General features: G+C 50.3%; 1 protein-coding gene across 1 annotated transcript in view; it reads right to left on the bottom strand.

Moving 5' to 3' along the window:
• The window catches only part of OC90 (otoconin 90), a 28545-nt gene extending 14676 nt beyond the window's left edge, over nt 1–13869 (bottom strand). The window contains exons 1-6 of the mRNA XM_037514092.2: nt 13837–13869; nt 10480–10579; nt 5486–5551; nt 3840–3896; nt 1246–1420; nt 745–857 (exon numbers count right to left, since the gene is read on the bottom strand). Of these exons, the coding sequence (XP_037369989.1) occupies nt 745–857; nt 1246–1420; nt 3840–3896; nt 5486–5551; nt 10480–10525 (457 nt within the window). The 5' untranslated portion in view covers nt 10526–10579; nt 13837–13869. The remainder of the gene's footprint in view (nt 1–744; nt 858–1245; nt 1421–3839; nt 3897–5485; nt 5552–10479; nt 10580–13836) is intronic.
• Nucleotides 13870–14615: the final 746 nt, after the last annotated feature.

Below are 14615 nucleotides of genomic sequence, written 5' to 3'. Positions count from 1 at the left end.
GGATTTTGGGGAGATCAGCATTGCCGAGTATCAGGCTGGGCACACAGAGCAGGCTCTGAGAATGGACGGCTTGGGTGGTGCCAGCGTTCCTGCCCTCGGCCCTCTGTGCCTTTGCCTGGTGTGCTTTTGTGCCAAGGTTACCCAGAGACATGAAATAAAGTTCCAGGAGTCGCCTGGCTGGTACGTGGGGTGCTGAGGTTGGACCTACATGTGTCTGCTTCTTACAAGAAGCAATAACCACCGCCATGTTCATCCATTGCTGCTCCACCGCTGAGTCCCAGGATGGCCAGTCTGCCCTAACCATTGATCACACTGAATTAATGTAACATCATTTTCATGTAATCATTGTTTGATTATGTTTTCATCGCCAAGCTCTGAAGGAGATTCTCTCCTCTCCATGCTGAGGTTTGGAGGAGGTACAAAATTACCCCAACCTCACACAGTGCATAGAGAGCAGCTTAGGCCCCAAGCTCGCAGGGTTGCTACAAGTGTAACATCACAAATCCAACAATCTGTTGACCAACTTCTGTTTCAATTCAAAAAAGCATTTACTGGGCATCTACTCTGGGCCAGGTACAGGTGCGCAGACCTGACTGTGGTCTTAGCAGAGCCGATGGTGTTGCCAGTGATGACGACAACCCCTCGGAAGCGACCCCTGGGCTTCATCTGGATCTGGGGTTTCTGAACTGTCACTTCTCAGCCCCTCTCCTGCAGCCCCACCCCAGGACACCTGCAGGTGCTCACCACACGTGACCCTCTTGCTGATGCAGTTGATGTCTGTGCTGAGCTTGGCGGGGTCTTGGAGGCAGCCCAGCTCGGCAGCCTCTTCATGGCACTGTCGGTGCTGGAAGCAGCAGCTGTGGGTGAGGGGAAGGATTAGGGCGACAGTTTCGGTCAGGGTTAGGAGACAAGCGGGCAACCCATGATGGTTTTGTCTCTGGGTAGTCCCTGGCAGGGGTCTGATTCACAACACTCAGCGGGACCCTGGCATCTGTGTTCTGTGAGCATCTGGGTCATTCTGATATGGATGACCCAAAATTTGAGAAACACTAGAACTAAACTGTGGCGTGGATGTCACACAGATCTTGATAACCCCTCTGAACACGAACAGCCTGCAGATTGCACGGCAGCTGAGCGCTGGGGAAAGCAGTCACCCCATGGTGGCACGTCCTCAGCGCAGCTGTGTCCACGCTCTGCCCACGTGGAAGCCAGGCCTCTGCGGGCTCACCTGTCACCCTTGCTCACCTGTCAGACTCATCCACGGGCAGCCCTTCCATCTCAAACCTGCAGGCACAGCCGTAGTCTTCAAAGTCCCGGGGGCAGAGACCAGCCACACACTGCATACCGTTCACAAACTGGAGCAGAGCAGGGAAGTTGGTGAAGACAGCCTGCAGCCAGGTGAAATGGGAGCCCAGGCATTCTGTGCAGAGGGGGAGCAGGGTGAGCATGGGGGCTTACTGGTGAGGAGGGAGCCCCCATTCCAGGACTCCTATACCTCGGGGTGATGGCACTTCACCAGTTCGTTTACCATCACTAAGGACAGTTCTGGACAGTTGAAGGTGGCAAGTGTCTAGGTCATGCCCCCCGTTGGACACCTACCCAACAGCTACCTCTCCCTTCTTATTAACAAACAGAAATGTGGAGGCCTCCCTGGTGGCATAGGAGTTAAAGTCTCAGCATTTTCAAGCTATCGCCAGCCACTGCAGCACGAGTTCGATCCCCGGACGGCCAGGGAGCTGACCGACATGGCACAGGAGACCTCTCCTGTCTCTCCCGCTGCTCCCCTCAGCAGTGTATTTCAGTGGATCTGCCTGTTCAGCTCCCCACTCTGTCTCTGGTGAATCCTCTCACCCCCTGCACCTTTGGCCTGTACCTCAACTCTAGTATGCATAATAAATAAATCTTAAAAAAAAAACATAAATGTGCTCAAGGAAGGTGAGCCTTTGCCCCACGTCTTGGGGATGCTCCCTGGTTATTCTCAGTGGGCCATGGTAACCCCAAGCTCCCCTTACAGTGGTTGACCTAGGGCTGAGCATGTGATCCAGGTCTGATCAAAGCAACTTAAGGGGGCATCTACTAGAGGCTTTGGGGAAATACTTATTTCCTTATAAAGAAATGATATGGGGAGACCTTCGCGAGAGGGTCTTGAGTGGAGCAGGAAACCAGTTGTGTTCCCATACTCTCATGTGTGGAAAGTGCAAGAAAGAGAAACAGAGTTTCAGGGAGCACAGAGGTTGATGCCAAGGAGGCAAAGCATTTGCAGAGGGTCTACTGTTATGTCAGAAGATTTTTTCTTCTGACATAAAAATCTTCTGAAAGATTTTTTCTTTCTCTTTTGAATGTGGGTGAGGATATGCTGCCTGGAACTGCAGCAGCCACCTTGTAACCATGAGGCCCTGGTTTAAAGCTAACAAACCAATATGCCCAGTGAGCAGTGGAGCAGGATGGAATGGACCTGCTGGGTCTTTGCCAACTGTGTTGAGCTACTGCACCTGTCCTGGTGCTGTCAGACACTTCTGTAAAATATTTATAGATCTTTATTATTTATATCATACTAATTTGATGAAGGGCTTATAAATGATGCAGTCCCAATACTAGCGAAGTAAAACCAGTGCAGGAAGGGAGGGGGTTCAACACTCGGAAATTTTGAGCACTTACTATATTCCAGAAACTGCTCCATAGGCTTTAAATAGCACAACAGTTACTATTGACAAAGTCAGCGATGCTTTAGAAAGAATTCACTCGGTCTATTATCTCATCATGCTAATCCTGCCAGGCAGGCGCTCTTCTAGCAACCTCCATTTCACAGGTAAAAAACTGAAGGTCTGAGACAGAGCCAAGGTATTTGCCAGGATGATGACTTGCCCGAAACAAATATGCTTTGGCGAAAAAAATTGGCAAGAGGCCAAGGGCCAGTTTTTACACTGACTCGCTGCTCTCCACACGCTGCCTTCTAACTGGAGGACAGTGGCATGCTCAGGGGGTGACCCCACCACGCTGGCTCAAATGTGCAGGACCCCAGGAGGGGGCACGGGAGGTTAAGAGTTGTTTGGGATGAGCGGTTCCACACGACTGCTCTTCTGCCTCCTTCCTGCCACGTTCACACTCCCTTTCCCAAATTTTGTCTCCATAGAGTCTAGTCAGAAAAATGAAGAAATGGTTCTATGCAGAAACGTCACTCTTTGCTTTCCGCGTATGTGTGCGTGTTTCTCTCAAATGCATTTTCATGGGAAAACTTCCAGGACTCCCACATGTCATCATGTACACGTTTTTAGAGCCGCCATAGGCTTAGCGCTGTGGAGTCCAGGAGCTCACGCGTCTTTTTGCTCATGTCAGGCTTATCTGTCAGGTACTTTTCATAATCAAAGCTGGGAGTCGCCTTGGTGTCCTGCAGGTGACAGTGACACCAGGTGCCTTGACACACTGAAATTCTTAGGGCTCAGGTATGTTTATTAATTGGGAAGAAAAAAGTAAAATTACTTTGATGTAAGGAGACTAAGCTCTGGGCTCAGAGGAGAAATTTTCCGTGGAGCTGTGGCCTTGGACAAGTCACTGAGCTCTCGTAGGCCCCTCGCCTGTGAAATGGGGGTGGCGTACTGGTCATAGCCAGGTGTGGCTGGGGCTGAAGTAGTGAGATCCATGCAGCCACCTGGCAGCCCAGGGGCATCCTGCCCTCCACGCCCTCAGGAACCGGGTCACGTTGTCAGAGCTTGCCCAGGAGGCTGTGGAGCTCAGAGGGCAGAGTTCAAGTCCCTGGTCATTTGTACCCTGGTAGCATCCCATACACACTCCAATCCTGACACAACTGGTGGGTAAACCCAACCTCAGATTTAACTTACCAAAAATTTCAGCCACACTTTCCACATTTTTAAACACCCCATTAAAGAATGTGATGTCTAAGAGGAAAAAAAGAAAACAAATTAGGGCCTCCCTGGTGGTGCAGGGGTTAAGTCTCAGCGCTATCAAGCTATCGGCAGACACTATGACATGAGTTCGATCCCCGACCAGGAAGCTGACCCACATGGCGCAGCAGACCCCTCCTGTCTCCCCACTGCTCCCCTCAGCAGTGCGTTTCAGTAGATCTGCCTGTTCTGTTCCCCACTCTGTCTTTGGTGAATCTTCTCACCCCCACCCTCACCCTGTGGCCTGCACCCCAGCTCTTGTATGCATAAATAAATAAAACAAATCTTAAAAAAAAGAAAACAAATTAGAAAGCATGAAGTTTCGCCTTCTGCTCTGTGGGGTAAGAGTAATCATTTGGATCCTTTTTCTCAAAAGGTGGATTTGACCCTGGGCTAATTTTCTAGTAACATCAGTTGCCGTGGAAGCCTGATCTGCTAACCTGGGAAGTATGTTACTAGATAGAATTGTTGAATGTTTTTTAAAAAAAATGACCCCTGGTTGGTGACTTGTGTCTGGACTGGTAGAGACAGACTCAAAGTGACAGACTCTAAGTAACCAACGGGCTGCTCTTGCCGAAGAGACCTGGTGCCCATGGCTTGCTGGCCCTCTGTGCTTCCCGACCTCGGCCCTTCCAAGTGCCAGGTGTGGCCCGAGAGTCTAAACATCTGCTTGAAGAAGACCACCGGGAGGGGGGTACTGCATTTCCCATGGAAGTTGTGTCATTTGGGGCAGGGTGGAACTGATCACTTTGCTTTCATGAGCTCATGCACAAATAATTTGGTTGCCTTGACCCAACCAGGTCCGGTTGATTCTCCAAAAGGTCAGGAACAGACCCTCTCCTCCTATGGGTGATGTTCTTCAATGATCCCCCTACAGGGACGCACCTGAGCAACTTCTACACTGTCACCAGGAAAACTTGCTCTTCCTCAAGAAATGATTATGGGGCCTCCCTTGTGGTGCAAGGGGTTAAGACACGGCCTGTGGGGCTGTCCGCAGCTTCTGCAGTATGAGTTCAATCCCCGGCCAGGGAGCAACCCACATGGCGCAGCAGACCTCTCCTGGCTCGCCTGCTGCTCCCCTCAGCAGTGTGTTTCAGTACACCTGCCTGTTCTGTTCCCCACTCTGTCTATGGTGAGTCCTCTAACCACCCCCACCACCTCTGGCCTGTACCCCAGTTCTTGTATGCATAAATAAATAAATCTTTAAAAAAAAGAAACAATTATGGATCTTCCTTCTCACCACAGCTGTCTCTTTTCGTCCTGCCTTCTAGAAAGGTCTGAGCTCAGTTTGAAGCTGGAATCCAGTCGCCATGGGACCCTCGCTCAGTCCTTCTACTTCCTTCTCCTGGCTTCCCCCTCCACCTGACCTTTGTCCTCTGATGGGAGTTTTTAGTACTTTGTCTCAAAGGAGAGGCCAATGGTGGGTCAGGCTTCAGGGGGAACTGTGAGGGAAAGGTTTTTGTACCTACAAACTCCATACCAGTGACTCTAGGGCACATTCAGAGGGGCAATTTTCTCTGCCAATGTCCTGGACAACTTTCTACCCAGCTTTGTCTCTGAAGAAAAGTTCAAAGAGTCCTTACTGATATCTTTTGAGAGTCCTGGCAGTAGTTCCCGTGGAAGGTGTGGGGTGTCCAGAGGGTGACCCCCTATAATTGAGAAAGAGAACAGGGTTAGCCACTGTTCATTACTGAGCTAAGGCTGGGAAGTGGCAGCAAGGAAGGCAACGAGAGGCACATAAATCCATTTCTAGGCATATTTATCTTGTGACTGCTCTGCTCCAGGCCTCTGTGGTGGCTCTTGAAGAAAATAAAGGAATGGCTGAGATAGGCCCAGTGTTTCGTGCTGGCTGGCCTTAAGAGTGGCCTTCAGAGGCCTCCCTGGTGGCCTAGGGGTTAAGACTCAGCACTATCACTGCTACAGCCTGAGTGAGATCCACAGCCAGGGATCTGACCCACATGGCGCAGCAGACCTCTCGTGTCTTGCCTGCTGCTCCCCTCAGCAGTGTGTTTCAGTAGATCCGCCTGTTCTGCTCCCCACTCTTACTCTGGTGAATCCTCTGACCCTCCACACCTCTGGCCTGCACCCCAGTTCTTATATTAAAAAAAAAAAAAGAATGGCCTTCTGATTGGGGAAAGAGAACTTGGGGAACTGATCCAGAATTTTTGTTGCACATGAAGCATAAGTTTTAACTTAAAGTACATGCTTGTTTGGGGTTTCGTGAGATGAAAGGTTAGAGAAAATAAGGACAGACATGGTAACGATCCAATTCCCTAAGGAGTTACTAGTCGAGGATGGGGTTTTCTCCCAGAATATCAGCATCAAACTCATCTGGGAGGCAGGCTTGTCCGCATTCTGATTGCTGTGCCCTGCTCCAGTGTGATCTAGCAGCTCCACAGTGGGACTCAGAAATAGACATTCTAATAAATTCCCCCACTGATTTTGAAGTTGGTAGTCTGGAAGCCACACCTTGCCTGTAGTATTATTTCTTAGTATACATTTTTAAGTTATTTGTTTTTTTTTTTTTTTTGAAAGGGGTTTAATTTACCATGATGGGATGGGAAGCAATAGGGAACAGTGGGGACTGTGGAGAACTAGAGAGACAGGCAACAATGAGAGGGGCAGCTGTCATTCAGCTCCAGATCTTGGGGACAAAGTCCCACAATTCAGATATTTGAAAATTGTTTTGAAATCTAAATTTTTGGTAAAATCTTCCCAATTTAAGCTCTTGACTCAACATTTGCCTGAACACAATAAATGTGCAGATTGACTTCAGTTTGAAGGTAAAAGGAAGGTATTTGGGTGGACACAGAGGAGTTTGGGGAATAGGACTTCCTCTAGGCCCACTGGACAGGGTATGGACTGATGGTGCCTCTCTCAGCTTTGGGTGCCAACCACCTGTCTGGCCTAGGAATGATTCCTAGGCAGGGAGCTTCTCACCAGCTGAGCGCCGTGGACAGTGTCTTGCAGAACACAGACCTTCAGTCCAGGAGGGAGAGTCCTGAGTTTGGTGCCATTTGAACCCATATCACAGACAGAGCCCATCTAATTGTTCTGGCATGTTTTACTTTTTGGTATAATTACCTCAGAAACTATTTAATTAGCATAACAGCCAACAGCTAGGAATACCTGCTGCCCACTTCAGCAGCAATTGTAAAATTTTGCCTGCTCCTTGATAATTAGCTCGCTGGTATTTTCTTTGTGTAACTGATAATTAAATTCTGTTCTGGAGGGTGGGAGATGAGCTCATCACTGCTGCGCTCCTAAGGCATGTTTGCTCCCCACACACTCCCCCTAACTTTCAGGATATTGACGCCCACACATTTTTCTTAGCAACTGAAGATGTCACCCTAAATTGTAAATTGTTTATCCAGAGACTGTATTAGTTCACTTACAAAGTCCAGAGGAGGAGAAGAGAGGCAACATAAGGACAGAATGCACAGAATAAAATGGCTTCCTGCTCTGGAACGAGAGTGTTACAAGGCCGAGGTGATGACCATTCAGCTCCAGCCTCTCCGGGCTTTATTGTGGGCCACCCCAGCACACTCCAGTGCAGTGAAGCTCACGCTGTAGTTGTCCTCTTCTGGACAATGAAACCCAGACTCCCTCCATGAAGCGCTAGCTTCTCCCACCCCCCACACAAGCTCTCTTTGCCCTGGAACTCACCTGGCTCCACAAAACCACCTCTTACCTTGCTCCTGAGATGCTGGAAAGCTCACGGCTTCTGACACCAGACAACTTCCTGCCTTCCTACCTTTGCTTTGTGCTGCGCCCCAGACGGGGTGCTCTCCTTTTTGCGTTTCAGACTCTTTGTGTCCCAGAATTTTTGTGCCCCAGACTCTGCATTCCAGATGCTTCTGACAATGTACAGTTCCACTCAAAGTCCACGAAGCCCTGCCTGACCTCAGCTTGGGCTCGTTGGAGACCCCATGACATCCGGCCACTTCTCTCATTGTGCTTATGACCTCATGTTACCAAGATCTGTTTAAGTAACTGTTTACTAAACTAGGAACTTAATGAGGACAAGGACTATGACAAATTGAAGTTCAAGTTCAATCGTATCTGCTAATGAGTGCATGAACATAAAATGGCAGATCCATCAGCCAATGAGCGATGGCTCCTAGAATTACAGACTCCTAGTCTAGTAAACGTTAAGCAAATTTCGGAGACGTCCACCTCTAGTTAATGGAAGGGTAAGGTCTATTAGTGATGATGAGTAGTGTTATGGGTTATTCTTCCCAGAAGATCTACCTTCCTCTGCCCACCCCTTGCCCAGCAGTCTGGAAGGACATGAACATGGCAGAGGACGATGGAGAGCGGGGACGGAACTGCCATTGGTCAGTGAGACGATGGCATACATCCAGGGGAGAGCGCCTCGGTACAGGGAGCGCACGGTGCAGGTGCAAGGTCTCAGAGCTCTCCCTCTCCCAACACAGATGTGACCACCACTCCACCCGCTAACTCCCGCCCTTCCCAGCCATGAGGCAGCTCTGGGTGCAGAGAAGAAGGGGCAGCAGCCCCAGGCAGTGTTTACAAGGAGGTCATGTTTGCAGACCCCCGCGGCAGCTCCCAGCCAGTGACTCAGCAGGTAGGTGAACCTGCTCCTGGGACACAGGACTCCTCTGAAGGGCTCCTGCCTGGAGGCCTGGCCAAACTCTTCTCGGATGCTACTGTGGTTTAGGACGTGTCCCCTCTCCTCATCCCCTACGCTTCCCAGCTCTCTGATCGTTCCCCAGCTGTGCCTTCCCTGATAGGCTATCACTTTTTGTGAGCACTTGGTGTTTGTGTTTAAGAATAAAATCTTTCAGGACAAGCATGCAGATGTTTGCAACAATTTAGCATAGTAAGATATCATCGTCACTAATATCCCGATGTACTAAGGGGGAGAAAAGATAAAGCAAGAAGGACTTTGTGTAGAACAGTGTTTAAGGACCACAATTTTATGGAGAAATAAAAAATGTCAAAGGATGTGTAAGCAGTAGCTGGGAGGATGTCGACAAGGTCTTTTTTTACTCAAGGGGAAATGTACTGTTTTGGAAGAAGAAAAGGTGAATTAATGAAGAAAATAAGTGCAAAAATTTAGAAAATTGGGTAAAGGAGATCTCACTTAAGAGAAAAATAGGGAAAAGACTGAAAATCTATAGGATATTTCACAATTTTGTCACCAAAAAATGAGATGAGTCAAACTCTTACTTGGAATTTGATCAAGTTGAATAGAGTTCTTGGTAAAAGTTGAGGCTGACATGCTACCCAGTGGCACTAGCAACGAAGACCCAAGTCATGGCAAAAATGTTATAATCAGGAAAAACTCCTTTGGAGGTAGGAAATAGCCAGCGGAAGTCCAGCAGTTGGTGGAAGGCCCACTGTGTCCTGCAGGGAAGGCCTGGGGGTGATGCAGGGTGTGGAGCTGCAGGAACACTGACTCTGAAGGGAAGTGGCTCCACTGAAACCTCACACGAGCTTCTGGGTGACATGTGAACCCTGTGTTGTCCACTAACTTGGGTCATGGTCAAGATAAAGGATCAGGGCTTCCCTGGTGGTGCAAGGAGTTAAGATGCAATCTATGATGCTGTCCACAGCCACTGCAGCCCTAGCTCAATCCCCCACCAGGGAGCTACCCACATGGCGCAGCAGACCTCTCCTATCTTGCCTGCTACTCTCCCCCCACTAGCAGTGTATTTCAGTAGATCTGCCTCTTCCGCTCCCCACTCTGTCTCTGGTGAATCCTCTCACCCCCCACACCTCTGGCCTGTACCCCAGTTCTTGTATGCATAAATAAATAAATCTTAAAAAAAAGATAAATGATTAATACTATCTAGTGATTCCCTCAGGACATTGGTCTACCTGAACAGGAGGAACATGCCTGGCTAAATTAGTACTCTAGGTAACTACAGAGCCCAAACAGTTGTAAGAAAGAAAGGCGTGATTTCAGGTGTTTGAGAGCTGCACATTCACGAAGCAAAGGAAATAGGAAGGAGACAGAAGTCTCAGGTTGTAGCTGAGACTCCAGGTACACTGAGAATGACCACCCGATCTCAGGATCTTGCTTAGATGACTTTAGGTTGTAGGGCACAGAATTCAACTTTACAATGTGGGACTGAAGTGCTTTCCCTTGACACTGGACACACCTTCAAGAGAAAGGGGCTGTGTATGTCACCACGGCCAACAGACTCCAAAGAAATCAGCAAAACAAAGGGCCCCCCCCTTGAACAAGTAAGGGAGAGAAGGTCGCTCCCTGGGCACCTTGCCTTTTGCTCTCCTGCTCCTCCACCTCCTCGCCCACCCCGCATGGCACGAGCTCCTAGATACCGATTGAATTAAACCTACAGCTTCTCACTGATGTTTGATTCCTGTCACTCATTAGGCAACGGGGTAAACATGCTAAATAGCCGTCAGCTGTTCACAGGAAATGCCTGCGGATTACGCTGCCATATTGTTTTCTTGGCTCCAACTTCCTTGGATCCTCGTTGACTTTCAAGGACACAAAGGCTCTCAGCACTGCTGCTAGAACCCTAGTCCACCGTCAATCCCCTGTCACTACACTGAGCGGAAGTGCAGTGTAGACACCATGACTCACCTGCATGTGGGGCCACTTGCAAGCTCATGAGGAGAAGCAGGATCATAGCAGGGGGCAGAGAATGGGACTGTGGCACCAACCTCCTGGGGAGAACAGCCTCCTGGGGAGAAGTCAGTGAGATAGGGTGAGTAGGCGTGCAGACACCTTACAAGACAGCACCTGAGGCGTCCTGTGTCCTCTAAGGAGGGGTGCTAAAAAGAGAAAGCCCCAGAAGCGGGTTGCCCGGCTTTGCCACTAGCTGCAGTGTGACATTGAGGAGGTCACCTTCCCTCTGTGACAGTCATTGCATCAATCTGAAAAATGGAAATGCAACTGAGCCCTTGAGGCTGCGGTGTGGTCTCGCTATGCACTCATGTATTCGTGGCCACTTGTGTGTCAGGCCTGTTGTAAGGATCCAGGAATTGAAGGCAAGGAAGCTGCTTACCTGTGAGTAGTTCACAGGCTAATGGCCAGGAGGCAAGTTAGCAAGTGCTGCAGTCTAACTGCAGTTAGACTTATTTATTTATTTATTTATTTTTTTGGTGGGACCCTCGCCGGTGGCCGGGGATAGAACTGGCGCTGCAGAGGCTGCGGGCAACCTCGCAACCCAGCGCTCAACCGCTGCGCCACCGGGGAGGCCCTGCAGTTAGACTTTTCCCATTGACTTTGAAATGATGCCGACCTTAAGATGCACCTGCTTTCCAAATTTCCCTGAAGCACTCTGACTTTGAACCTTTGTTCAGCTTGACTTGGTCTATGAATAAATCTGGCGATTGCTTGATGGCCTTGATGTCTCAGTGGGCTAGCAAACAATACTTCTCCTGAAAGCCTCCCTATTCCTTGGCTTTTGAGCAATTTAAATTTTTTGCAATCCTAGGGGTTCAAGAGAGGTGGACAAGGCCCAGGAGCCTACCACAGCTACCTGGGTTAGATCAGCAAATACTCCACTTCAAAAGGCACTGCTGACTCTCAGAGAACAAGTCAACTGAGTATTTTGTAGAGAAGAAAAGAATGAAAGACTGGAAAGGGCTAGAACACTTTTAATTCTCTGGAAATATAACTTCCTACAGAATGTAAAAAGGATGACTGACTTGAGACTATTCTGCTTCAGGATATGATTTTAGGACAAAGTATGAACGATGACACAGTGTGATCAAGATAACCGCAGTGGCACACTGGACTGCTTGGCACAGTTGTCCACTGTGCACTGGCATTGTGTGTGCACGGTGCACTGTGCACCAGCATTGTGCTGAGGGGGCTGATAGAGGAGGAAATCCAGCCAGGGCTCTGCCTTGTGTTCAAGGCAGGCACTTGCTAAACCAGCATTTTTTATGTTCTCCTCGCACAATGAGAGAATTCCAGAAGGCCCACTCTCATTTTATAGACGAGACTCATGGAGACTCAGAGAGACAATTTAGGGTAAAAATACCCACTTCCCACATCCACAGCTCATCATCACAGCACCTGCCCTAGAGGTGGCTGTGAGGCCTGAATGACTCAGTCCTTCCGGGCCTGATGGAGAGGAAAGACCGGAAAACTTTAGCAGCTACAACCACAGTGTCCGCAGGGCCGCTGAGGCTCAAGAAAGAGTGGCTCTTGCAGTAAAGCCTCGATTCCCACTTGGAGGGATGCAGGAGGTGGGGCGTTTAGTGCAGCGAAGCTGTTCTTTCCTCTTTGATGCTCACTCAGGGAGACGCTGCCTGGGTTGTCCTGGTGCTCAGAGAGGACGGGCTGGAGGTGAAGTTTATTGGAATTGCAAATACGTTTATTGGATTTTCAAGCATCTTTTTATTAAAATGCAGATGAGCTAAAATGACCTTATTGCAGCATGGTCTTGACTCTGCTCTAATACATTTTTTTAAAGTAGGTTTTAGGGAGGGGGGTTGGGGGGTTGAGGGGGTACTTAGATGCAGTTGGGGAAGATGAAAAATTTGCGGGATAAAAGGTGGTGACGTGAGCTCAGCGCTGCGAGTTCATGCATGCTGCGGGGTGGGGGGGGCACCTCAAATGCTTAAAGTGATTAAAGTGGCAAATTTTATGTTATTCATGTTTTACCACAATTAAAGTGAGTTATAAACTCCAGGATCTTATTCCCTTAAATGCTACCTTCCATTTTCTGCCTCATCATCTCTGTGCCCCCCAACATTCTCCCTCACGGGCTTGTAAGGACACCCTAGGACTTGTACTATCGCTTCCCAGGCTGGAAACTGAGGCTCAGACAGGTCCAGCAACTTGCCACGAGGAGCAACGGCAGGGGCAGGGCCAGCACAGTCACACCAGGCTCAGGAGCCGACCTAGGCCGGTCCCACCTGCTCCGCACGCATCACCCAGCTCAGTGCTGATCGTTCATTCCAGAACAAGCCTCGTCATTATTCACTGTGCACCTGTATTCTGACTTTTGGCAACACTTTCTTGGGAGGCCCTTCGGAGTGGCCAGCCCTCACTGGGGTGCCTGCCACTAGCTGGTGGCCACCAGCTAAGCTGAGAATCAGCCTGAGCATTGAAGGGGGAGACCCAGTCTGGGGAACTTGCACTTAGGATCTGGGGTCTGGAATGGGCAGGGCCGCTCCTGATACACAGCATCCTCTGCTGGCCTAGTCAGGTAACTTTGGGAGCAAGACTGGGTCACCTGGAGGAAGGGCCACCTTTTCCTAATTTGCTTAAGAAGGTCTCCAGGCCGGGTGCGTGGAGCAGCGCTGTCCTCCAGGGACTGAGGCTGCCCAGGCCTGGCGCTGGCCTGCACGTGCTGTTTGGAGACTCGCCCTTTCATCTGCCTCCTGATGACCAAATCCACCCAGGGGAGGGAGTGTCTTTCTGCAGCAAGGTCTCTCTGTGGGGCAGGCTTGGGGGAGGCAGGACAGGCAAGTGCCTCAGGCGCTGAACCTTTCAGTGCTGAGTGGCTGAGTCAAACACTGAAACAGCCTCATCCAGAAAATTCCCTAACGGTGGTACTTTATGAAGACCTCAGGGCACCTGGTGCGCTGGGGACAGTCCCTGGCCCACTGGTCTTCAGGGCCCTCACTTGGGGCACGGTGGACTTTTCCTCCAGGTAAATCCACCAAGTGCTGTGTCTCTGGCTTTGCATCTCTGTGTAGGGGGGCTGAGAATGCCTGGGGGTTTCCAGCTGCATCCTGGGGGAGCATGGACCTCTCAGAGCCCTTGGAGAGCCTCCCACGCTCCCTCCCTCCCTCTCTTTCTCCATTTCTTCCTTCCACCCATGTCCCCTCCAGCCTCTGCGGTGCTTTCTCCCTCCCTCCGTCCCCTCCTCCTCCCTTCCTTTCCAGCCCTCTACCTGTCCCCCCTCTCTCCTTCCTTCCTCCAGCCTGGCCCCTCCCTCCCTCTGTTGCCCCCACGCCATCAGGAGAAGGGGCCGCCTACCTTGCAGGTCCCTCTGGAAAGCAGCTGCCTTTGAACAAGATGGGGCCGAACCTTTATACCCCAAGTGAGACCCTTAGTCACGTGACCCCGTCTGCCCCTGGGGGAGGGGGTTTCCACAGCTGTGGCTGAACAGGTAAGACTGACATTAAGAGGCCCCATCTCAGCACAAGGAGCCCCAGGCCCTTATTAGAGGACAATGGATCCCCTGTTCCACAACCCCACCTCACCTCACAGGCCTTGGGGCCCAGGGATTAAGTCTCAGGGCCTTGGGGGAGCCTGGGGGATGAAAGATGAGGAAGCCCCACACCCTCCTGAGAGGAGAAGGGGCGGCTTTGTCTCAGTCTAGTTAATGGTTCAGCAAGAGGCTCCCTGGAGAGTCGTCTTATAAGGCCCTGGCCTCAGGCCTGGGAATGTGATGCCTCTTGCCTTAGGGTTTCTGCCCAGGCTGTGGGTAGGGTGAGCAGGGACTTTCTTTCTTTCTTTTTTTCAAAGATTTATTTTTTATATATTCATGCATACAAGAACCCAGAGGTGCAGGCATGGGGTGTGGTGGTGAGAAGATTCACCAGAGACAGAGTGGGGAGCAGAACAGGCGGACTGATTGAAGCACACTGCTGAGGGAGCAGGGGGGAGGCAGGAGAGGTCTGCCGTGCCATGTGGGTCAGTTCCCTGCCTGAGGATCAAACTCAGGCCACAGTGGCTGGCGGTAGCTTCACAGTGCTGAGACTTACCCCTGGGCCCCCTGGGAGGCCCCTGAGCAGGGACTTTCTAATCCAACA

This window comes from Talpa occidentalis, unplaced genomic scaffold, assembly GCF_014898055.3.
Source record: "Talpa occidentalis isolate TD23 unplaced genomic scaffold, MPIMG_talOcc4v2.1, whole genome shotgun sequence".
Lineage (NCBI taxonomy): Eukaryota > Metazoa > Chordata > Mammalia > Eulipotyphla > Talpidae > Talpa > Talpa occidentalis.
Note: the sequence above shows the minus strand (reverse complement) of the source record. Positions and strands in the feature narration are given on the sequence as shown.